General features: G+C 38.3%; 1 protein-coding gene across 7 annotated transcripts in view; it reads left to right on the top strand.

The window, feature by feature from the left end:
- Positions 1-25,535, top strand: part of ablim3 (actin binding LIM protein family, member 3) — a 68,931-nt gene that overhangs the window by 3,499 nt on the left and 39,897 nt on the right. For all 7 annotated transcript variants that reach the window (XM_055178942.2, XM_055178941.2, XM_055178940.2 and 4 more), the window contains exons 2-3: positions 9,453-9,590; positions 25,301-25,484. In XM_055178942.2, the coding sequence (XP_055034917.1) occupies positions 9,453-9,590; positions 25,301-25,484 (322 nt within the window). The remainder of the gene's footprint in view (positions 1-9,452; positions 9,591-25,300; positions 25,485-25,535) is intronic.

The following is a 25,535-nucleotide window of genomic DNA, read 5'->3' as shown; positions in this document are numbered from 1 at the left end:
ATAGAAAACACGTTTTTACAGAAATTAGTCAAAATGGATTTATTGCGTTTTGAAACCAAACTCTTCATTTTTTATTTTATTTACATTTTTGCATTTGGCAGACATTTTCCGGAACAGAAACATATACAGGAACACCACTCTCTTTTTTTAAAAGTTTTTTTTAGAGTTTCCAAGCACTCTTTTCCGGAAGTTAAAGTGGTCACCATTTAGTTTGTATGGAAAAAGAGCTTGAATGGTCTTTACACAATAAAGTAATACAATTTTGGAATTACGTAAGGCTTGAAAATGTTGATTTTTGAATAAACATCTCTTTAACCATGATGGTGTTAACCCACTTGGCAACACTTTTCCCCCAAAATCCATTTCAGGCACTTTATTGACTAACTTTGGGTACTATAAGACATAAGTGGATAAAACAGTAACTTAAAAAAATATGAAACACTACATAAAAATTTGATTGTCTTTGCTAGCCCTAAAATTTGACTGATAAAAATCTATATTAATCACCAAACAGCTATGTAAACAAAAATGTTATGCACTATGAATGTGCCTTAATGTCACACATAATGCATATGATCTACTGTACAATGACGGCTCGTGACTGCTCATCCGAGGGGCACAAATTCAAAATATGTGTTCGGAGTGTCATTTGTGTGGCTCGTGTTTTCAAAATATGTGTTTTTTGCATCACGTGTCGTGTTTTGTCAAAATAAGGGCCTTCTGCATACGCGTCAAAACCATTTATGATAAAAGAGACGCTCACGTTCACAAAAAACACGCAAGACACTCCCTTAACAGTTAACTCTGATTACACATGAGATTATGCGAGTATCTGGTAAACGCGAGCGTCTCTTTTATAATAAACCCTTTAGACGCGTCTGCAGCAGGCACTCACCTTGAAAAGACACATGATGCACACAGGATCACTTGACGTGCAGAACACATATTTTGAAATTACGAACCACACACATGACTGGCAACATACATGTTATGACGAACTTCGCATCGAGCACCCTCGAAAAAAGAAGTCACCGGCCGCCACTGCTACTGTATCTTAGAGTTGATTTGATCTGAGCTAGTGTGTCAGTCGACTTGGACTTATTGTAGCTCTATAGACACACATCCCATCTGGAGTGCAGTCTAGTTGAGTGCCAGTACCCATTTGTCATTCCTGTAGTCCACATTATGATTTAGCAGCCCTGGGAACAAATGGAAAACCTGCACGCTCCCTGCAGATCCATTTTTAAGATTTAATTCCCAATGTTTTCCCTTAGGATACATATGCAGGACAATTGATGGAGCTGTGTCTGTAGGGAAATGTGGATACTAGAACTAAAAGAAAAATCTGCTATTGAATGTCTTCCGCTTCTGTAAAAGAAGTGCTGTAAAACCTAATCTACAAAGATAAAGTATCACTTGTTGGCATTGGCTGTCAACCTAATTAGATTGCTATTATTTATAGTAACTTACAAGAAATGAATTCATAATTAGACATTTAGCTTTGAAAAACAGATACAGTATTTGCATGCAGGGGGAATTGTTTTGTCATGAGACATCTGCTATCTTGTCATTACTCGGCATTTTAAAATCATAAACTGCCAAGGATGGCATTTTCTTGAGTAGATTTTGTGCAGCTCTGTTATTTATCACACACTCTGTGTTATTTATCTTCTCTATTGTCTCAAGTGCTTTTCTTGTCTGTAACTTTCGCAAGCCCTGTTAGTATGCCAGGTGTTAAACTGTTTTGCATGTACAGATTCCTAGTATCCATCTTTAAGCTTAGTGAGCAATGCTAAAACCCAGTGTCTGTCTATGCATAATGTGCTTGTAATCATTCTTCTGTTGGAAACATAAGGGTAGATTATTTTCTAGGGCTATACTCAACAGCTTGTAACTTATTCATTGTATTAAATGATTGTGCAATGAAACATTTCTCAAATCTTCGCTGAAATCCCAGATTATTGGTATCCCTGAGAGCACAGTGGGGGCAAATGCAAGTTACAGAGACCCTCAGACCTCATTCTGACTGACCTTGGGATTGGCTTATTTGAGTGATCATCAAGCTGACAGGGTCAGTTCAACTCAGGTTGGCTCTAATGTAACAACAGGCATAAATCAGTTTTGATTAGGATCTTCTCATCTATATGATAGATGTTCTGTAGGCAACTTACTAAACTAAACTGAGATCACTGTAATTGCATTTAGCCTGTGCAAATTAAAGTTGCAGCGTGTAAATTTTAGTGGCGTCCAGTGGTGAGGTTGGCAACTGCAACAAACGGCTGAGTCCACTGCTCACCCCTCATTTTGAAACGCATAAAGAAGCTATGGTACCCACCACTGGAAAAACATGTAATTGACGGAGACAACTTATTAAAAAAAGTTTGTCCGTTAAGGGCTTCTGTAGAAACATGGCGGCACAAAATGGCGACTTCCACGTAAGGGGACCCTCTGTGTATGTAGATAAAAACGTCTCATTCTAAGGTAATAAACACATAACAGTTCATTATCAAAAGGTCTTTATACACCCCTGATAATATAGTTTTGTATATTACTTTGTATTTCTGTCAATAGATCCTTCTAAAAATTACACACCGCACCTTTAACTCTTTCCCCGCCATTGACGAGATATCTCGTCAATTAAGAGAAAACGCTTCCCCGCCAATGACGAGATTTTCCGTCTTTTCGCAATACCGCTTTTATCCACTAGGTGGCGCACTTCCGCAACTTTTAAACCCGGAAGTATTGCCCTATGACAAGCTGCTGCATGTCCGTGTCTGTTTTAAAGATCGCTCTGAATGGGATCTCTATGAAAAGTCCGTCACAAAAATGGAATTATCTCTGCTTTTTCCTCAAAATGTGGTGTTTTTGCAGAAACCTACCCATATTCAAAAGCTGATTACAAAAGAACTACTCAAGGTAGGAAGAAACGTTTTTTTTTTTGTTTGAAAGCAGAGGGTCTGTTCTTTCCTTTGGTATATTGTATGTTTATATATTCAAATAAGAACATTTTCTGGAAGGCATTAAACTTTGGTGAAAATCATGAAAAACGCTGGCGCTGGCTGGCAACTTTTTTTAAAAACACTGGCGGTGAAAGAGTTAAAAGACATCCAATGGAAAACGTCAATTATGCAAAATCTCCCATATATAGCATAAAACGATTTTATGTTCATGTGAGGTAGTTTGTCACGCAATTCTACAAAGGATCATTTTGCAAAACTGCAATAGGAACAGTTTATTGCATTTACTGATCACCTGATGTCATTTCAGAATTTTTTTTTTTAATTGTCATTTACAAAATATTGCAAAAGTTTAGCGCAAATCTCTAAATGGAAACCAGGCTACGGTCTGGTCAACATCAGTAAATTGGAAAGGATGAAAGATTAGGGGAGAGCGGGGTAAGTTGTCACACGGGTAAGTTGTCACACTGTTAATAACTCCAACACTAGAGGCTCTATCTCAAAAATCAAATAGCCACTTTATGTGACTTCTTCTTCTATAGTGAACTTCCTGTTCACATGTGGTCAAGATCACTGTAATCTGAGGTTAGCACAATTTTCTTATTTTTCTGCTTAAAAAGTAAAAAAAAATCACTTTACATTTTATGCAATACAACTTTGTTAGGTGTGAATGTTTAAAATGATTATTTTGCACAAAATAGAGGAGACCGTAAAGTGTCTTTTGATACTTTAGCTAAAGTGATATGATGAGCTAAACTTGAGATTTAGACAACATTAGCACACAAGTAAGTATGGGGCAAGTTGTCTCAATGACTTTGGGGCAAGTCGTCACATCTGACAACTTGCCCCTGTACAAACAAACACATCGAACATGCTCAGAAAACATGATATAGAAAAGAATAAGCCTCAATCTAGCAAAAAGCTGTTTCAAAAGAAAGGGAAGCAGAAATCTGGACCTATGAAAAACAAGGCAGCTAAAAGAAGAAAAATCATGCAAGAGTCATCATCAGATGATGAAGAGTGCTTCTGCCTCGTCTGTGTACAGCCATTTTCAAAGAGTCGTCCAAAGGAGACCTGGGTAAAATGTGTAAAATGCAACAATTGGGCCCATGATGCTTGCACCTCAGGCCAGGCAATTTATGTGTGTCAGAATTGTGATTCTGGAGATGAGTCCTATTAGTCATACAGGGCATCTGTTTTGTTCAGAGGTTAAACATGTTAAGTTAAGCAAGTTATCTGCAGCGTTCCATTCAGTTATCTGGTTTTATGTGAAAGCCATAGAACATTTGAACCAAAGTTCAAAGTAAAGTGGTCTTGCCACTTAATTGAAATGTGCATTATTTGGATTGAAATAATTGTTTTTCCAGATTCTCCAGGCACGGATGTTTATATTTCCAGTTTGGTTTGAGTAAAAAATTAAAATCAATATTCACAATTAAGTAGTTGTGTTCTTATTTTTAGATAATCTAGTGTGACAACTTACCCGCCCTAGTGTGACAACTTACCCTCCGATGGGGCAAATTGTCACAAGTGCACAGTCACTATTCAACAGTCTACAACTCTGTAATGAGATAAGATATAAAGATGTTATGAATACAACATATGTGCCCAAGACTTCCTTCTTTCATTTGGTATGAGATTTATACCATTTTGATGTATGGTGCTCAGTAAATGTTAGACAGTGTGAAAAGTGTGACAACATACCCCGCTCTCCCCTACTATGTACTTGGAACACTATTTCAAATATTTAGGATTTTACTGCATTTACAGATGATGTATCAAGGAGGCTGTTTACACTTGCCATTAACATGCATTTTCGTTGATCGGATCACAAGTGGACAACGTTAATGCAAGGTGTAAACGGTGTTCAAAACCTTTTGAGCTCGTCCACTTTCGACCACTTCCAACCACATTCAGAGGTAGGCAAAAACCCTTTCGATCGGATTGCTTTTGTAGTGTAAACGCACATGTGGTTGAATGTGTTCGAACCATAGACTGTAAAAAAAAGATGGACGTAGTGTCTGTGACGTCACCCATAGGTTTCTTGGCCGTGTGTCACAGCGCATCACTCGCGGATATCCAAAAATGGATAAAAAGATGGGACATGGGTGAAGCTCACCCCCCTCACAGTTTAACATGGAGGTCTATGGGAATTGACTCCCTTTTGGAGCCTGCCTCTAGCGGCCAGTTGATGAATTGCAGTTTAAGTCACTTCTGTATTGGCTTCATCAGAGAGATCGGAAGGTTGCCCCTCGGTTCCAACAGCCACACAGACCACCTTCTCTCCGCCCATTTATCTAATACCGAACACAATGTTTTGTGTCTTTTCTGACTTCTGGCACGAACACATGGTGTACACGCGCTATTTTTAGCCTTTCATTGATAAAACTAAAGCGGCTGCTCTGCGCAGTTTCATTTTGCAAGCGCGTGAAAGTTGCCAATCTTATTTCATCAATTGCGCTGAAAATTCAGAGAAAGCTGTAACATATGCACACACAAAATACTGTGCAGCATGTTTACTTACAACACAAGCAGCGCACTCCGACATAATATTAGTTCTCGTCCATATAAACTCGTCATTACTACCACTTGCGTTTAAATGACAGCAGAGAGACTTGCCCACAGTCTGACAGACCACCCCATCACAGTATTCAGGACAGAAGCATTCAAAAGTGGACAAAAGAGACAGATTTAAATACCAGGTGTACATGTGATGTGTCTCTTTTGTACAATTGTGATCCGATCGATGAAAACTCATCTTAATACCAAGTGTAAACCAAGTTATTTTCTGGTAAACACCTAAACAGTACAATAAATTCCAAAACATTAACTATAAAACAGGTATAATTTATTCCATTTGCGGTTGGACAATACTCCAGTCTACACGCCACTGTTGATTTGCCACCCCATTTTTCAATCTCATTAAATGACTGCACTGAATCTCATCACAAAATCTTTCACAGTCTTTGTCCCATAAAGATTTTAGTTATACATCATCATATGTGTTTTACTATGTCTAATATTACATCTGAATCTGATGCATTCTGAAAAAGTAACTACATACTTTTCATGCGCCTCTCCCCAGTGTAAAAATATGTTTGTTATTCTAACTTCTAACTAAGTCTACTAGTATACAATTCTTTTGTTAACTATAAAGTTGATTTAATAAAAGAAAGTTGGGGTGTTATTCAGAATGAATTCTAGCACTAGATCTTTACTGTTCATTACTGTGAAGGATAAGTGGACTCTGTCTGGCCACAAGGTCTTGTTTACACCTCTCTTCTGCTCAGCTGTTGAGGAATTGAGAACAGGCCTGTCACCTTCGCTCTCCCACAATCCTCTATGACTGTAATCCTCAAGAGGCTCCTCTGCCGAGGGCAGAAATAGATGCGGCCCCTTAGGTCCTGTGGTTATCACCTTACACCTTGGGCCGGATTTTACTGTCCGTTTGCTAAATATTGCTCATCATTAGTGCCCTGAGTTTTCTCAGCTAGGATTATTTGACCCTGCATTGTGTCGTTTGGTACATTTAATGCTTTTTGTTCAACCTAGAAATGTAAAATGTATATTTATTTTAGAATGTAACTAATGTTTTTGTGTAAATTACTGTACCAATAAAAAAAACAATGTTGGGATATTCTACAATATTGTTGCTTTAAATGGTGTCACTTCTACGGAGCCCCTAAGGTGGCATGGAGCAAAAATTAAATAAAGTTTTCATGTGCGCACGCGCTAGTTTTATGTGTGCGTGCGAAACTAAACTTAAAACAAATTCTGCACATGAAGGTTTCGCGTGAGCACATGAAACTAAACTTTAGATTTTTTTACTCCAATGTCATCTTAGGGGCTCGGTACAATTCTGTATTAGGGTTGTAATGGTATGAGATTTCCACGGTATGATAATCGTCTCAGAAACTATCACGGTTTCGCGGTTTGCCGGTATTAAACACATTGTTATTATTATTATTATCATTAGCTACAATGACCCTTAAATTATTAAAAAAACAGATAGGGTTTTGGGTTGAACATATATTACATTAAACTTTTTTGGGGGGAAAATACACTTTCGAAAAAAGTAAACTTTGATTCTTAACAATTTTTGATTCTTTTAATTTTATTATTTTAAGTAAAATGATAAAATACTCATTAAATTCTCTTAGAGCTGCTCTATATATTACATCATCATATAGTGAGTGAAATGTATATATGGCCTAAGTATAATCAACTTAAATTGATCTGTAATATAAATCACTTAAATGGGCTTTAGTGCCTCTTTTTGCAGCCACTCTTTGTCCACATTTGCAAACTGGATATACTGGATAAAACTTTTTTTCTGGTAGGGGATAGAGGATAGAAATTGTAGTCTCTTATATTTCTAGCTGTCACACCGAATGAAGTTGCATGTGCGTAGTAGCGCACTTGAGATCTGCTTTATTTTTTCCCAAAACCGTGTATAAGCAAATGTTTACGGTATGATAATCGTAAAAGTTAATATCAAGGTATTCCGCCATACCGGTATACCGTTACAACCCTATTTATTAAAGTAAAAATTAAGTAAAGGAAATTCTTTATTAAATAAAGAGTTTTTCCTTTTTTAAAACTTGTTTTTTTTTCTAGATGTTATTGTAAATGTAATACTTTTCAACAGAACATGAATGGAAGGTATCCGTGTAATATAGATGCTAATCAAAACTTTAATCCTAAAAAAGATTTAAGAACAGTGTATGTATGTGTGTGTGATCTTTAAATACTGTAAATGCAAACTGAAAACATTTTTTTTTTAACTTTTAATTGCATGCAGTTACTCTCTTTTCATGCGTCACCTCCATTTATGTGTTATTGTATGCTTAACCCTGTTGTGAGCCGTGAAAGTCTTTCAGGCACAAAGCTTTATTGGAAAATAGCTGTTAAATATTACCATAAATGCTTCCGGTTATGACATAGCAATACGTCTATGAAATGCACACCTTTGTACAAATTTTGTTATCTGCTTTCAACAGCATCATGACTATTCAACACTCTAGTCTGCACTGATAAGAGACCATAGACTCACCGAGGGCCACACACAGGATTCAGAAAACAGTGTTGGCCGGTGGCCAGGCAGCGTGTAGCTCTGCCAAACGAATAAGTGCTTACAATATTACCAATGTGGGATTGAGCTACTAGAGGAGATATAACAGCATTAATGGATCATTGTTCTTTAGCTGAAGATGAAAAAATGTCAATGAAACTCAATTCCAGTAGGCTGAGAAAATGTGAAATGATTTAGAAGTACAAGACACTTTGTCACATTAAACTGACGGAGGCTCTTATCACATTAATCTGCCCTCAAAAACTTTAATTAACATACAATGTGTTTATACTGTTCATCTAGATAATACTACCAGATTTCCTTTACAAGTTTATCTGATTAATATCACTTCCCGACACATTTTGTTGGCTGATACTTTTGTTTTTCCAACATACACAAAAACACATTAAAACTCACTTAACGGTATGCATTATCTGGTATGCATTTTGTTTATCCTGGCTTTCGCCTCACTTTATTTCTCAGGTAGCTGTGAAAACATAGTGCTGATGAATCTTGATTTCATGCCTGGTAATTCTTCTGTGCTGCCAACATTGTAACAATAGAGACCATGTAAGGGATAATGGTGGTCTTGCTGCTATATCTCCTGGTTAAATAGACTAAAGCGATGACAACACGTTATAGTGATTTCATAAAAAGTAATTGATTAGAATTGCTTTATTGTTACTCTATGACACATTCAGGTGCACTACTCAACAGATATACATATCTAACACACATACACAAATGTATGAAAGATATGAAGGAGACGTGTATTCCACCGAATGACAGATAAGTAATAGATAAGATATTGCAGCCAAATGCATAAATATAAATGATTATTACATATTTTTCCCTTTTCAAAAAATCACCTGTTAAAGCCCCCCTAACCTAAAAAAAATGCACCTTTAAATGTTCCCTCAGAAAATGAGTCGCCAGTGTGTGTGCAGAAACATCTTGTTATTATACAAATCCATCTAATCTTCTTTATGTAATCTCCTTTAAATTGCAACAGTCACACAAAACAGGCTGTTGGGGATTCCCTCGCAGTGTGATGTCACATTTATGAGCCCCCAACCATAACCGCTCACAGACTCTGCAAACCTTATAAGCAAATAGTTCAACCTTCTGCCAGAGAAACGTGTTTTGATGCAGTCCAAAGCACATGTGTAAGCGCTCTACCCCCTACTTTGCATACGGGGAGGGGAACATAAGCTTTCTTTGCATTTAAAGAGACACACACAAAAACAGAGCATTTTTCATTACAGCCACAAATGGCCATGTTCAACATCGTGTAATGAAAGATCTGTGGCGTATTTTGAGCGGAAACTTTACAGACACATTCTGGGGATAAACTATTTTAATATTTCTGAAAACACCTAGTTTAAGGTTTGTTACTTAGTGTCTTTTTGTCTTTTCTTCAACAGTACCCTATCCGCAAAGCTCGTGCGGCAGTGAACGGAGCTCTGGACCAATCCGCTGCTTTCGCTGCCGGGAAGTGTGTAAAGGGGAGGTGGTTCGAGTGCAGAGTGTCCACTTTCACATCAAATGTTTCACCTGCCAAGGTAAGAGCCTCTTGTCCATCTGCTATTTATTGGTTTAAAAGCACAATTTCCACCCAATACACAACATATACCAATCACCAGCAGTGCTTGTCGTTTTAGCTGTGAGCCCTTAGATTGTGTTAGAAGCTTGGATTTGTTTCAGATATACAATACAGTATTCAATAGATGCTATGCGGTAATAGCACTTCATTAAGAAATAAAGCAGTGCTCTCTGACCTAATAGCAGTCTGGCATCAGTGGTTAAAAGCAGTGCAGTTCTGAATTAATGATCCTGGCTGTACTCCTGGGACTCCATGGCTGTCTGAAGTCGGGACCTGTTGCACAACGAGATCCTCTATACAGCATGACATCATCAAGATTTTAGCTCAGCAACTTCTAGCCACAGATCAATGCCCTTAACATTGACATAGCATTGATGGAAGAAATGTAGGCTACGTTTACACGGAAACGATCTGAAGGGAAACGCAAAAGTGGTGTTGCGTTATCACTTTTCATTCCGCGTTTATACGAGCGTTTTGTGGGGGAAATCTGCGTGCATATGGTGATGCAAAAGTGTGTGATATTAGATCTAGTACCTCCTACGAATTGGCGCATCAAAAATTTAATAGAGGTATTTAATGTGCCTTCCCTGATCAGCTGTGAATATTTCGTACAACTGTTAGAAAGACTTAGCCTGGCTAACACTAGACCAGGCTCATAGAGAATGAGACGTGGTCTGGGAACCACATGTTAATTTTTTTGTATTTGAGGCATGGTTTACGAATGCCCAGAGCCGTTTTTTGGGCGCTACTAATGTCTATCAAATGCGTCTGTACGTAGCTCATAACCAATCGTTGTGTCGCATAGACGTCCTCATTGTCTTGCTGCCCCCTCCAAATTCTGTGATTGGTTCCCTATGCCGTTTATTGGGTGCTACGAATGTCTATCAAATACGTCTGTACGTAGCTCATTGCCAGTTGATGTGTCGCAAAGAGGTTGTCATCGTCTTGCTGCCCCCTTGCTTTACCCTCGAGCGTTCTCATGTAAACAGGGCCTTAAATTAAAAAAAAGTTAAATCACCTACAGATAAGGAAGCCTACAAAAAATGTTGGAACCCTAATTATACCCTATCTAAGAAGATGACTTTATTGTGGCTAGCTATTATTAAGGTTTAGGAGTCCTTAAGGTTTTACTTGTACCACTTTTCTTTGCTTACACTAAACTTGTGTTTTCACATGGCCCCTGCATTGCTTTTAAGGGGTTGCTGTGGTAACTGTGTGGAGGGGAACCGTGCCCCTGTTGGTGGTTATTCTCAGCAACACTATCAAACCAGCAGCCAATAGGAAGGAACCTTACCCACGGCAAACCCTGGGGCATAGTTGGTAAGCAGGAAGGTGGGGTAAAAGGGGCTCATACAGAAAGGTAGAGATCGAAAGGGAACGGCAACCTCGCTCCGTTATGACATCACGAGAAGCCCACATGAAGCTGTATTCCTCTCAAAATCGTCCGCTCGCCCTTATCTCCACCGAAAATTGCAGCAAGCAATAATGTAATTTCACCTCTAGCTCAACCCCACCCCTTCCCTCACAACTGTACTGTGCACGAGTGTGTTTGCCGTGCGCTATGTGTGTAGGAAGTCCAGCGACAATCAATCTGCACCCACAGCTCATATCTTCAATGTTGTTGCGTTGCGGCTTGGTGCTTTGTTTAGCGTCTCTCTTTGCACTCCGCTGACTGACAGCTTGGCCTCCATGCATGCTGCGCTTTGTTTGGTTGGGAGAACAGAGCGTTTTGATGAGCGGAGAGGCCTTGGGGCTTTGAGGCCCAGCTAATTGGATGAAGGGGCAGCATTTGTGGGATTTTTCACAAGAATCCCCAGCTCCCTCAGTATGTAGTGTCAAAGGTCAGCGCTAGTGATGGTAAACACACTCCACTTTTACATCTTTCCTTATATGTGGCAGATTCTTGTAAACTAATCTTGTAAACAAAAACTCTGCATGATCTCTCTCATACAGAACATGTCTATTTGTTTGCCCACTATGTTGGTTTGCTTTGTTTTCCACCACTGCCTTTTATTGATCTGAGCTGAGCTTGAATGCAAAAAGCAATGAATGATTAGCGTAAGTGTTGAATTGGTAACCGGTCAGGAAATCAATTACTTGTAGTGGTGTATTTGGTTTGGACAACAATCAAACAGATTGGATAGGTTGGCTGTACTTGACAATGTGCCTTTATAAACAAGGATGTGAGGAAAAGGCAATGCCTTTGCCATTGTACTGTACAGTAGCTAATTGAAACAGCAAGCACTATAGCACACATGATGAAGTATATGGGCCAAGGTCACATAGATACAGCTAAAACTGAGGCTGTTTAACATGCACTGGCCATGAGAACAGGCTGATGCTGTACTCTCAGGTATGGATGAACCAGCTGATTCCAAGGGCGCATCAATGGATAGTTTGTGTAAATGGGAGGCAGCCTCTCATCACCTGTATATCCTTCTTGTGTACACAATTACACACAAACATGATGGAGGCTTCCTTTTGTCCTTCGTTTTTCTCATTATATATGTCAAGCACACACATACACATGATCATGCAAAGGCAATTTTATTTGTTTTTGCACTGCCATTATGGGCATCTTGTTAGATGTGCAGGCACAGAAAGCTCATTAAATGCCCATTTGGTTATGCATTTTTCCCCTATTGAAATAACAGTCAGATTAAAGATTGCTCTGTAGGAGATGAAAGACAAACACTTGTGTGGTGGTCCCCTGATTACAAGAGATATACACTGACCCCATAATTAATTTGTACACTAAAGCACTATACTTAAAAATGCATGCAGGTTTCGTTGCATTAGATGAAACCCTAAATGACCATGTGTGTGTAAACAGTTGGTTAGACAGGTCGTTGCATAATGGCTTAGAAAATAAAGCTCGAGCATCATTTGTCTGAGGATGACACTTACTTTGATGGTTTATTGTGTAATGCGATAACACTCAAAATCACACATCATTCATTTTTAAGTATGAACAAATACTATTTGGGTTTACTGCCATTCAGATATGGATGTTGGCCTCTTTTAGATGCATGTATTGCTTTGATGAAGTTATATACCAGTATCTTAGGCGGCTATCTTATTATTTGTTTTCCAGGTAACTGATATTTAAATACTTTATATGGGTGATTTTTAATTAGTGTTTCGTTTAAACTTCTTGAAACAGTCTAGTACAAAGCAGGAAGACAGTGTGTCATTTTCAAAGACAAATGTTTTTGAGAATATGTTTGAATAATATTATCTTCAATATAGTACAAAAGAACAGCATGTGATCCGTTTCTATAATTAAACCGTATGTGTGGGGTATTTGAGTTGCTAGTACATCTGAGTGGTGTCACCTTTACCAGCAGTTGTTTCTCTGTAGTGAGTGAAGCACAGGTACAAGCACCATCTATGAACTTTAAAGGAACAGTGTGTAGGATTGTGGCCAAAACTGGTATTGCAATCACAAAACTTGTGGCTAAAACTGGTACTGCAATCCCACAACTGGTGGCCAATACACAAAATGACAACATAAACATCAATTGAGGGCTGCAACTCCACTTTTTAAATGACAATATCCTGGCCAGACCACTGTTGTCAGTGATATAACTATTTGAAATGAAAATTATTTCTTAAGGTCTAGTGACATATCAGGGCCGTTTTATGATTAATTGATATACATTTCTTACATACTGTTCCTTTAAGTACCAGTAACAGTTCCAGTGGCGGCCGGTGACTTCTTTTTGGATGGCAGCTGATGCGAAGTTCGTCACAATATGTATATAGGCTGTCATGTGTGTGGCTCATCATTTCAAGATATGTGTTCGGCACGTCATGTCAACCTATGTGCATCACATGTCAAGTCAAAAAAAAAGCCTGCTGCATACGCGTCTAAAGGGTTTATGATAAAAAAGACACTCACGTTTGCCAGATCCTCGCTTAATCTCATGTGTAATCAGAGTTTAGTGTTAAGTGAGTGTCTTGCTTGTATTTTGTGAATGTGGAATGAAGGCCTCGCTCGTAGTCTCCGCTCGAATTCGTCTCCAAAGATGTTCTATTGGGTTGATGTCAGGACTCTGTGCAGGCCAGTCAAGTTCCTCCACACCAAACTCCCTCATACATGTCTTTATGGACCTTGCTTTGTGGACTGGTGCACATGTTGGAACAGGAAGGGGCCATCCCCAAACGGTTCCCACAAATTTGGGAGCATGAAATTGTCCAAAATGTCTTGTATGATGAAGTATTAAGAGTTCCTATCACTGGAAATGATTGGAACACCTGAATTCAATGATTTGGAGGGGTATTTTAAAATGACTCATGATGCACATGGTTTACATGACGCAACAAACACATTTTGAATTGGCATCCCTCGGAAAAGAAGTCACCGGCCGCCAGTTCTCTCTCCACTGCTCAAGGACATTGTTCTGAGATAGCGGTCCAAAATTACTGTTATATACATTTAAAAGTTTTGAAACACTTCAAATGTTTCTCAAGTTCAGGGTTCCCACGGGTCCTTGAAAACCTTGAAAGTTTGTGAATCTAGGGGAAATAATTCAAGGCCCTAGTAAGTTTTTTGAAAATATACATACATAGATACAGGTCATTGAAAGTGCTTGAAATCTATTTTATGCAAGAAGTTTTCTGGAAAAAAATCCATATTGTTCCCTGTGTAGTGTTGAATAATATCATAAAATTTCTAGCCTTTTAAGCACACGTGCTAAACTGTTCGCTTTACATGCTTGTATCTTATGTATGCGAATGTTGATTCATAGTACCAAAATGCTTTTTTGCATAGTTTCGTTTAACACATGAAAATGTCTCGGGTTACTTAATAACTGTTGTTCCCTGAGAAGGGAACGAGGCGCTGCGTCTCCCTTGCCATACTTCCTGTGTCCGTGTAACGCTGTCTTTGGCAATATACTTCCTGGCTCCCACGTTACTTTTGTCGTTAAGCCTCAGCATTGGTTGAATTTGATATACACATTAAGTTGCACTTACCCCTGGAAGCGTCCCCAAAGTGTCATTGCAGTGACGCAGCGCAAGTTCCCTCGAAAGGGAACTGTAACAATGTATCTTAAAAGGTTACACAATGTAACCTTGCTCTTACTTGAAATGTGTCCCCACATTTAGTCCTTGAATTTGAGGGTATTGGACCTGGAAAGTCCTTGAAAGGTCCTTGAATTTGACGTCAACTAAGTTGTGGGAACCCTGCAAGTTCTTACAAATCTACAGAATTAGTACACTTTAAAAAATGGCTGGGTAGATATTGAACAGAACACAGCGCTGGGTAAAAATTTACCAAATGCTGGGTTGTTTTAACCCAACTGCTGGGTTATTGTAAACAATCGTTTATAGTTTTAACGCAACATGTGTGCTGTCCAATATTTACCCAGCATGGGTTAAAAATAACCCAGCCATTTTTAGAGTGTTGTTTAGACTGAATGTGTATGTTTAAATTTTAAAATGACTTTTTTAGACAAAAAAAATATAATAATGCCATCACAATAATGAAATCCATGTACTGTAAGAGGCAGCCAACAAAAGCCCACAGTAGATGGGATTTCCTTCAGTACAGTTTAAAAATCATCCCAGGGTGAGACCTCAAGATAAAATTCCAAGAATATGATTTTGCTGAATTTAGGAAACAATGATTATGCTAAAATTGAACATAGTTTTGATTTATTTTGGATGCTTTTGTCACACCATAATTCTCATATTATTCCATAGTTTACTATAATTCAAATCCAACGAAATACTTTTTAAATGGTGGTGTATATTACTTTGTGGGAATTGAACCCATGATCTTGCCATGACCTGTGTCATCCTCTGCTGACGGTGCAGCTAGAAATATGTAGTATATAATATAAAGAGACTATAAGCCTTCCATACATTATTAATCAAATTCGTCTCAATCTGCAAATTAGCTGTAATTTAAACGTCAGGGTACTTAACCACTAAATATAGACAGCTACAGTTTTGTTAGAGTCAACAAATTCCTCTGAACGCTGCCATGTGGTCATGAGCTGTTAGTTTACTTCACGAATCAAATAATGCTGCTCAGCACTGCTTCTTCTGAAAAGGATTGACAGCTCATTAGGAAATCTGCCAACGTAAAACCCTTTATAAAATGATGGTTAAATAAAGAAGACTTAATAGTGTGTGTGAAATTTAGTTTTTTCCCTAGCGTATGCAGATTCTTTTCCTATACAGTGTTTGTGAACCGGTCTGCGACTTGCCTCAATATTTTAGTTGACTTTCAGTCTTTGCATTTGGAAATTATAATGCATGATTACACGCTTGTGTTTTCAGTGCCTTGGTTGAATCAATAACAGTTTAGCTACAATCTCTGACTGTTGATCCAGAAAACTAAATGTTTGAGCACACAGAAAAGCAAACAAAAGCATTTTTAGGTTAAATGCACAGACGAATACAGTAAAAATATTCAATATAAAGCAATAAAGCCACTGTAATAAAGATAATACCAAGGGTCAGTAGCTGTATGTGCAGAGTGAAGCTATTGCTGAGCTGTCAGCCAGTGGAGGAGGAAGACTGAGCAGGATGGGAGCTTCTCGTAGCTATGGCAACATATGCCCGTCCAATCATTAAGCCTATTCTATAGTTGCTGGGGAGACCTTCTCTCACAGTCAGAATGTGTCTGCCTGAAGATCTGGATGAGATCATAGATTAATCGAATGCATTTCAACCCAATTAAACTCCAGATGTGCCACCTACAATGATGTTAAATGCATGAATATGCGTTTATTCTTGTGACAAACAGGAAAAAACAGTATTAGTGTTAGAATGGCCAAATAAGCTCTTTTTAGTTCAATACAATAAAAGCAATGTAGGTTTTATAGAGCATCGTCTGATTCACGATTATACATTTCCTTTGGTATGTAAGTGTGTATGAGTACATGTTAACGATATGAAAAAGGTACAAACGTCAAGGTTAACGAAGACGCGAGTTATCGTTTCCAACGTAAATTTCTTTTCTTGGACTACAACAAACACATGGATTGTAGGCGACAGTTTACTTCCTGGGCCTGTTGACGTGGACAAGACCGACATTATCATAATTCCTCTCGCTTCGGACTCAGCCTGTATGTTAACTCCTGTTAGCATTGCATTGTGAGCGAATCTTTCAAACATGGTAAGGAGCGTCACATTTCCGGCTGACGTCAGAGGTATTCAGGCCAATAACAACATACAGATCAGCTGCCCAATCAGGGACACAGCGCTTTTCCAGATCCATGAGCTTTGTACAAAATTTACAGTATGTGGAAAATAGTGTTTTTTTAACCATAATCCATGCAAACACATTATATTATACCAAATACATAAAATAAAGATTTTTTTAGCAATAAAATAGGTGCTCTTTAAGAGGTCAAAAGACTGTATTTGAAGAATAAAATCATATATTCCCCATATATAATCATATATAAGGCTCTGCATTGTTATGCATTTCTCAGGTGGGGATCTTGGTTTCTGATAGACAGTAAACTTGCCAAAAACATTACATCTGTCTGTTTAAATCAACATTAGAAGAAACAGTCTACCAGCATTTGCCAGTGTTAAAGAGATTTTTAACAATGCATTATTACTGCTGTATTCAAACTGATAACAGTGACTGTTGAAATCTATTTGACTCGTGCATTGTTAAATAATAGCATATCCAATCGGGTGGGTATAATGTTATCTACATACTTCTACTTATGCTCAAGAATTTTATATTGTGCCCCATATAGAGAACAAGCAGTAAGTACTAAATGGGCTTTTTAATGAGTCAGACTGGTTCGCCTCTAGCTGCACTCTTCTGAGGAAACTTCAGCCTCTCGGATTTATTTAACCGTTACAACACATGCATCATGCCTTTGTTGTCATTCTCTTGATTTCTTGCTATTACGATCCAATGGAGTCTACAAAAGACCATCTGGTGCTCAGTGGAGGGCCGTGTCAGGCCCTGAAGGGGACTAATCACTTCCTCTTCTCTCATTGCACACTTACTCCATCTTTCAGTCAAAACGGCACGTTAATTACAGCTGATGAGTTTCCCATTAGCAGCAGCAAAGTGGAAGAGAAGCATCACGGTGGTAAAAACAGGTGTAGACAGATAAGGGAGCCATTGTTGTGTGTGGTCCAACATGCTATGTTGTCAACCAGATAGGCTTGAAGTGAAGTGGAGAATAGATCAAGATTTTTTTATTTTGTGAAGTTTCAAGGCAAAAAAGGGGGCCAAATGGATAAAATAATAACAGGACACTTTTATATGTGTATATAAACACTTAAAGGCAGGGTGCATGATCTCTAAAAACCAATGTTGACATATGAAATCACCTAAACTGGAAGTTTAGGACAGAGATGTCTGTCTCTCTCTGCTCTACCTCAAGAAGAGTTGAAGAAATAAAGACAATGAGAGAATGCTATAATGAAAGGATCTTAGAATAAAGAAAAGGAGAACTAAAGGTGAGGAATAGAGTGGGGCTGTATTGAGGTTTTGGAAAGTCCTGAGGAAGGAAATTTTAATTGCATCTGTTGGCTACTGATAAATACATAATCAGCCAACCTCCCGCTGGTCCCCAATCAGAGAGAGAGAGAGAGAGAGAGAGAGAGAGAGAGAGAGATATTTATATACAGCTTCTATATAACTTGTGCTCCCTGAACCAGCTTCAGACGAGTAGGCACAAGAGTTTTGCTGGAGGAGTTGGATGTTATTGAAGGGCAGTGATGGAGACTTTTCAGTAGGTGGGTGAAAGTGAACAAGCCTGAATTGGGTGCAGTATGCAGGAGAAAATAGATGAAAAATGGCATTTTTAACGAAGTTGTCACTTTCTCTCTAGAATGTCACAACATATGTTGCAATGCTTGCTTAATTGTCTTTTATTCAATGCGACTTACAGTACATTTAAACTAGGGCTGTAATGATTAATCGTGCAAATGCGCGTTTTATTAATGAATTAATTTTAATGAAAATGCCGCCACATCCAAAAGAAAGAGGGCACTCTCGAGCAGAAACTCCAATTGTGCCACAGAAGAAGTAGCATTACAAACGCTATTCCAGAATAGAGGGAATGCATTGACGTCACTTTTCCACGTGACCACGCCGATACTCGCCCCGTCGAGTGGCAAACGTTCAACAAAATGGCTGGTTTTCATAGCGGCTGCTGCGAAAATGCCAGTAGAACTGACTATTATCAGCTTAAATTGAATTTAGTTGGACTTGATAGCAGAGGTGGACAATACTTACATTAGTTACATTTTCCAAGCATCTGTGCTTTATTAGGGTGTTTGTATTGGGAAAAAATATAAAGCATATAATCATACTGTGTATTCTTTAATATTGGATATTAAAATGTATTTAATACCTAATTACATTAAAATTGTGTACTTTTACTTGAGTAAAAGTTTGTAAATGTACTTAAATATTAAATGTAAAACAAAAACTTGTATTTATTAAATGTAATAGAGTAAAAAATATGATAATATGCTTTGGAATGTATGTTTTCCAAAGAAAAACATGGATAAAATAAAAATACTTGAAAAAATATCTCTGCTTGTGACCTTAGCAGCTTGTCAGCCCACCTGTGGTCTGTGGACGTTGGCATGAACGATCTATTTACTTCTCCTTTTGGTGTTTTTTGGCAGTCTATAGAGGGTATGCACATGATGTCAGCGTCGGCGGGAGGGTAAAGTTTTTGGTAAAGCTGATATATTGTAGGGACTTGAGAATTTGCTCTCCATGTGGTCCTAATTTAAAAGCACACAGTGGTTACAACAAGCCATCAAATCCCAGAGAGAATTTTCACCCACCCGAACAGACACACCCTAACTCGGTACAAGCTTGATGGAAACTTGAACACACGCCATACAAGTTCCTTGGTAGACATCACAATAGACATTACCGATATAATAGACTATTGATTAGTTATATTGAGAGGTTATGTTTTTCATACGGGGTGAATGTATACATTGCCTGTTATTGAAAAGTGACAGTCACACAAATAAGCAGACTCACACCTCAGGCATTTTGTATGGGACCCTGCTGTCTCTAGGGCAACCGTGGAAGGTTTAGGATTCCTATGGCAACTGTGTTAGGAAGGACGTCCTCTTTCAATCTCCCAACCAATGAACGGCTGTTTTGCGACCCTTTTATCAATACTGAAATGTTTTTCACTAATTTCTGGACCGGTCCGTTTAAAAGCCATTTTGATTTTTTTAAACAAATCCATTTCAGTCAATCATACTGTAAATCTATTATCTTAATTAAATTTATTTTTTTGGTGAGGTTTTTGACATTTTGCCGTTTTCATGACATGCTCCTGTAGAGATGGTGTGATATGGCTTTTGATGGATGGGAACTGCATTTTTATTTTTTAAATACTTAAGCGTGCATGACCGAATACAATCAATTTATTCATATAAACAACATAATGTGTAACGATAAGTGCCCTAAACACCATTGATATTATCCTAATATTCAAATCAGTGGTTGTGTCCTATAGCGTTTTTGTTTTCAATAGTTGATTCTTAAACTACTACACATCATACAGTTGACACTGAGTATTGAATCGCTTCATCTTCTTTATCGTTCCAATGGAGATCAGGATTATTATCCTGTGATCAGGGATGGAGGCATGCCCACAGAAGAAATGGTGGGCCCTCTGGGTCCCTTTTAGCTTCTGCTCTCTGTCTGAGCGTCTCACAGTAATACACATCTCAGCACGTCTGTCACTTTTTGCTGTGTTTCTCCACAGAGCTGTCAGTGTAAAAAACACTATGAGCCAACAGCAGCACAGTCGGGATAATGAGTTCCAGTTTCACTAAACAGCAACCATTCACCAGCATTCAGGTCAAAGGTAGAACGTATTGTTCTTGAAATTGAGACAATTGGCAGTGTTGGGAAGTAAATAAATGTGCAAACTTTAAAATAGTTAATAGAAAATAATGTAACTTTTCCAGTAATTTGCTATTTTTTCCAACAGTTAGCAATATAGTGTGGGAAATGCTGTATAACTGTTGTTCCCACATTGTACTGTGAACACAACTTTACAGCCGAGCAAACCGAGTCAATATTTAATACACTTCCCTGAAATATCTCCCATATGTAGCATTAGAAAGTCTGTATCATTGGATGCTGTATGCTTGTTCAGATGTAAAGTGTATGAGTCTCTGTGCAGAGGTCCCTTGGTCTCACTGTTTAGTACTAAAATATTTAATACTAATACTAAAATATGCATGTCTCATAATTATGTTTTGTCACCCTAATTAAGAATATTGTTTATTCATTCAAATAAATAACTTTTTGTTTGAGGCAAATATGGATCTAATTAAATTTTAAAATGTATCATGTTGTCGGATGAAAAAAATTACCTACATACAGCTTCAGAGTAGTTTCTGTCAACTCTTTGTTGTAGTGTAGCAAATACATTTTTTCCAGAAGGGACGCTTCCAAAAGTTACTGTACAAACTGCTTTGGATCATTGATTTCCAATATGGGGTGCTGGTTTGCTGGTATCCCCATTTGAATTCCCCAGCTAGACCAGCACCAAACCATCATAAAACAACATGTTGTCCTTAAGCTTGATTTATACTTCTGTGTAGAACCTACGCCATAGGCTGTGCATAGTCTGATGCGCACCTCTCCAAAAATGTAACAATGCTTTAATTCTAGGCGGACTGCAAACGTTGTGTTTAGAACTCCTCCCTCAGGTCAAAAAAGTATGCGTCAGATTTCCTGATGTGCATTTTTTCGCTTGCGACATTAGAAACAAAAATTGACCAAGTTGAGGAGCGATAATCAACTCACAGAGTAAAAAAGTTGCTGTCTATTTCCAGGCATCACAGCTGATACTTTTTGTCTTGATACTTTATGCCGAGTTTAGACTGCATGGTTTTAGCCCTGATTTTGACTTGCTGACAGGTTTTCAGAAATCGCAGACAAATGCCCGAAATCACAGGAAAATTGATGCTCGTGCACGCGAGTGACAATCACACCGTGTGAATTATCATGACGTGATCTAAGAGAATGGCCGACGAGTTGCCTCAGGGTTTCCCGCAGCATATTTCAGTTGAGGCGGCCTACCTAAGCTTGGAAACCCTTCTGCCTTTACTAGGTCGTCCAAAAAAAATAAAACATTTGCTGCACAAAAGGCCGTCAAGTGCATCTCGGAGAATAGCACGTACGCGCATCACACCGTGAGCAGGGACGCGCGCCACACGGCCGAAATGAGAAAGACGTGGTCCGGACCATCACTGTCTGGAGTAGCCACTTGATAAAACATCTTGGAGAATAGCGCAGACGTGCTTCACACTGTGAGCGTTCACACGCACCACACGGCCGAAATGAGATAAGACGTGCTCTGTCATTTTTGGAGGATAGCCAGTTGATAAAACGCGTGTCCATGAAAACTGTAAGTGGACTTATGTTTAGGGTTATTTAAGCCAGTCTGTTATTGTATTAGTCTAGTTCTTGCAAAAAAGTAAGTTAGCTGGTGATTTTGTTGTTTGAGCAACCTGCTAGCAACCTGCAACCTGGTTTCACGTGCCTGTTGATTAGATATAATTGTTGAGCGCTTTTGCTCACTTTATTTATGTGCATTATTTACATGCTACAGTAGTTACACTTCTTAAAGATAATGTAATTAATAGTGGAAAATAATATTTTTTTTTAAATTTTTGCGCTATCTATCATCGTTCGCCAGACGTTCTACAACATCTGCTTTAGTTTGTGTTTATTAACCCTTTAGTTTCACTTTTAAAAAGTTAAAAACATTTAATTCATTGATAATCTAGTATGTGTTCATTTTTTGTCATAGTTTCTTCAAAAATTAAGTTTTATTTGAGTGTTTTAAAAATAAATATTTTATTTATTTATTTTATTTAAATATTTTAATTTTCATCATGACGCATACGCCCCGCCCCTTTGATTACCACGCCCTCGGCCCCATACCACCTTAACTAACAAATTTTCTGCGGGAAAACCCTGCGCCGACACCCGTGAAATATTTGGCATGGTAAATATCTGTAAATATCTGGACCTGGTGGCGATTCAAAATCATGCCGTGTGAAATGTGTTTTGACTGAAAATAACGTTGGCGATGACCTACAGCCAATGAGAGAGCAACATACAAGACAGCTGGAAGTTGGGGGAGGAGTCTCTCCAACAATTTCCTCCTTCATAATCTTTATTTCTTCTTCTTTCTGCTGCAAATGAGCACACATGCAATTTTGAAAGCTTCTTGCGGGCGACCATTTTTATTAATAATCCCAGTCTCACATGAGAACTCCGGTCTTGCATGTGTGACTTTGCATTGTTTCCTTGTCACTTCTCACGTGCGTTTGGTTGTGAGACATAGTTTGCATTAGGTTACCTACACATCGAGTAGTTTTTCCTTAGGTAGTAATATTAAAGGAATAGTTCACCCAAAAATGAAAATTCTGTCATTTACTAACATCGTTTTAAACCTGTATGAGTTTCTTTATTCTGTTGAACACAAAAGAAGATATTTTGATAAATGATGGTAAGCACACAGTTGACGGTACGCATTGTCTTCCATACTATTTCTTTATCCTACAATGGAAGTCAATGGGTACCGTCATAATTTATCAAAATCTCTTCTTTTGAATTCAGCCGAAGAAAGAAACTCACACAGGCTAAGAACAGCATGAGGGTGAGTAAATGATGACAGTATTTTCATTTTTGAGTGAATTTTTCTTTAATGTTCTCTGTCTTTCTAGGTAATTTGAGCTAAAAGGGCCTTAAGATTTTTTTCCCATTAAGCTTCAAATATTAGTGTTCTCCATTTTATTGCAGGGTTTCAATCCAGTTGGGCCATTTGAAGCAACATGCCATTGTGTTGTGGTTGTCTGAGATCTGGCTGCCTGGCACTGACAGACGCACAGACGCACACATATCCACATCAGGGCTATAATTTGCACATGTGGTAACACTCCACCAAAGACTTCAGAATTCAGTCAAAATCTCAGTTCTGTTAAAGCCGCTGGCACACACTAAAGATCTCTTTGCCCTGCTAAAGTCCGCAGGCAACACTATTTTGAGAGGTTTTTTGGTCTTTTTTCTCAGGGTCTGAGCTTTACTCTTGACCGATTCTTGAAGATTCAGGTCGTTCATTTTACTTTTGTAGGTCATCAATCTATAAAGGCAAGAAAAATACACATTTAATAACGAACTTGAATCGTACAATTTTCTGGAAAGTGGAAATATTCAATTGTTTTAAAAGGCACTTTTTAAAAAAGCAAAGTGCAAGACAACTTAGATGACATACAAGTGACTTATGAGGGAACAGTGTGTGACTTTAAAATATTGATTTACAGTGACACATTTTGCAAAAGGCAATCATTGCCGATTCTGCGAGCCAATATCAGCTGTCAGTACAAGGATGATGGATGCCGTGGGCTGTGAGACAGGGTGTGTGTGTGTGTCTATGATGCAGATGCAGTAACAGTATGCCATGATGATTTGAGTCTTGCTGAGATAAGGGAGATTCTTCAGCATGCTATGAATGCATGTGATCTCTTGCACTGATGTTGAAATATGGTTATGTCTGCACACAACAGTATCACATCTCACCCCAGGTTCAGTTTTTTAGAGAGTTAAAGGGCACATATGGTCCGATTCACGATTTTACATTTCCTTTGGTGTGTAATAGTGTATTATTACATGTTAACGCTATGCAAAAGCTACATACCCCAAAGTAAATGATGACATGAGTTATCATCTGCAACATAAATCTCTTTACTTGAACTACAAAAAACATACGGATTGTAGGCAACAGTTTAGTTCCTGGGATTGGTGATGTAGTAAAGACCGACAGCCTGTAAGTTAACTCCTGTTAGCATTGCATTGTGAGTGAATCTTTCAAACATGGTAAGGAGCGTCACATTTCCGGCTGACGTCAGAGGTATTCAGGCCAATCACAACGTACAGATTACAGTTTTGTACAAAATCTGTGCGTTTCAGGAAGAGAGTGAAATCTGGAGTTACAAAATGTATGGTATGTGGAAAATAATGTGTTTTTTTTTACCTTAAACCACGCAAACACATTGTATTATTCCAAATACATAAAAGAATGTTGTTTTTTTTATAAATGAAATAGGTGACCTTTAATACTAGTACCTGTGTAAGTAGTTTTTATTAAATTTAATGTCAATATGTGGACATCTTATAGAATCAGTATAAGATCAATTTATGTGACCCTGGACCACAAAACCAGTCATAAGTTGCACAGGTATATTTGTAGCAATAGCCAAGAATACATTGTATGGGTTAAATATATATTTCTTTTATGCCAAAAATCATTAGGATATTATCGGTAAGTAAAGATCATGTCCCATGAAGATATTTTGTACATTTCCTACCATAAATATATAAAAGTTTTACATTTTAAAGTACCACAGGAACTATGCTGAATCTCAAAAAGATCCATTTGGTGTTCTCCTTGCGCTGTGATTTTGAGACGACCAAAACTTTTTAAACAGTCCCTCATAAACTCTTGACTGGTTCTGCAGCTGTTTACTTTTTATCTGCATGTCAACTCAATCTCCTCCTGCAGTATATAAAAACTTAATGACAGTACACATACTGTAGCACTTCTTCAGTTTTCTCTGCACTTGTATATAAGACAGTGTTTTAGCATTAAATAAATATTTCCTGTCTGTCTCTTGTGCTTCCAGTTTGTGGTTGTGACTTGGCACATTCCGGATTCTTCCAGAAGGGTGGCGAGTACATCTGTACAGCAGACTACCAGCGGCTATATGGCACAAAGTGTGACAGCTGTGGGGACTTTATCTCAGGGGAGGTGGTCTCCGCTCTGGGACGCACATATCATCCACAGTGCTTCGTCTGCAGCGTGTGCAGGTGAGCCCCGTACAATTTTGTAACACCTGCCAATAGCCAAAACAGTTTGCA

This window comes from Misgurnus anguillicaudatus, chromosome 16, assembly GCF_027580225.2.
Source record: "Misgurnus anguillicaudatus chromosome 16, ASM2758022v2, whole genome shotgun sequence".
NCBI classification, from domain to species: Eukaryota; Metazoa; Chordata; class Actinopteri; order Cypriniformes; family Cobitidae; genus Misgurnus; species Misgurnus anguillicaudatus.
The sequence above is the reverse complement of the archived record's forward strand: the minus strand, read 5'-3'. Positions and strand labels throughout refer to the sequence as shown.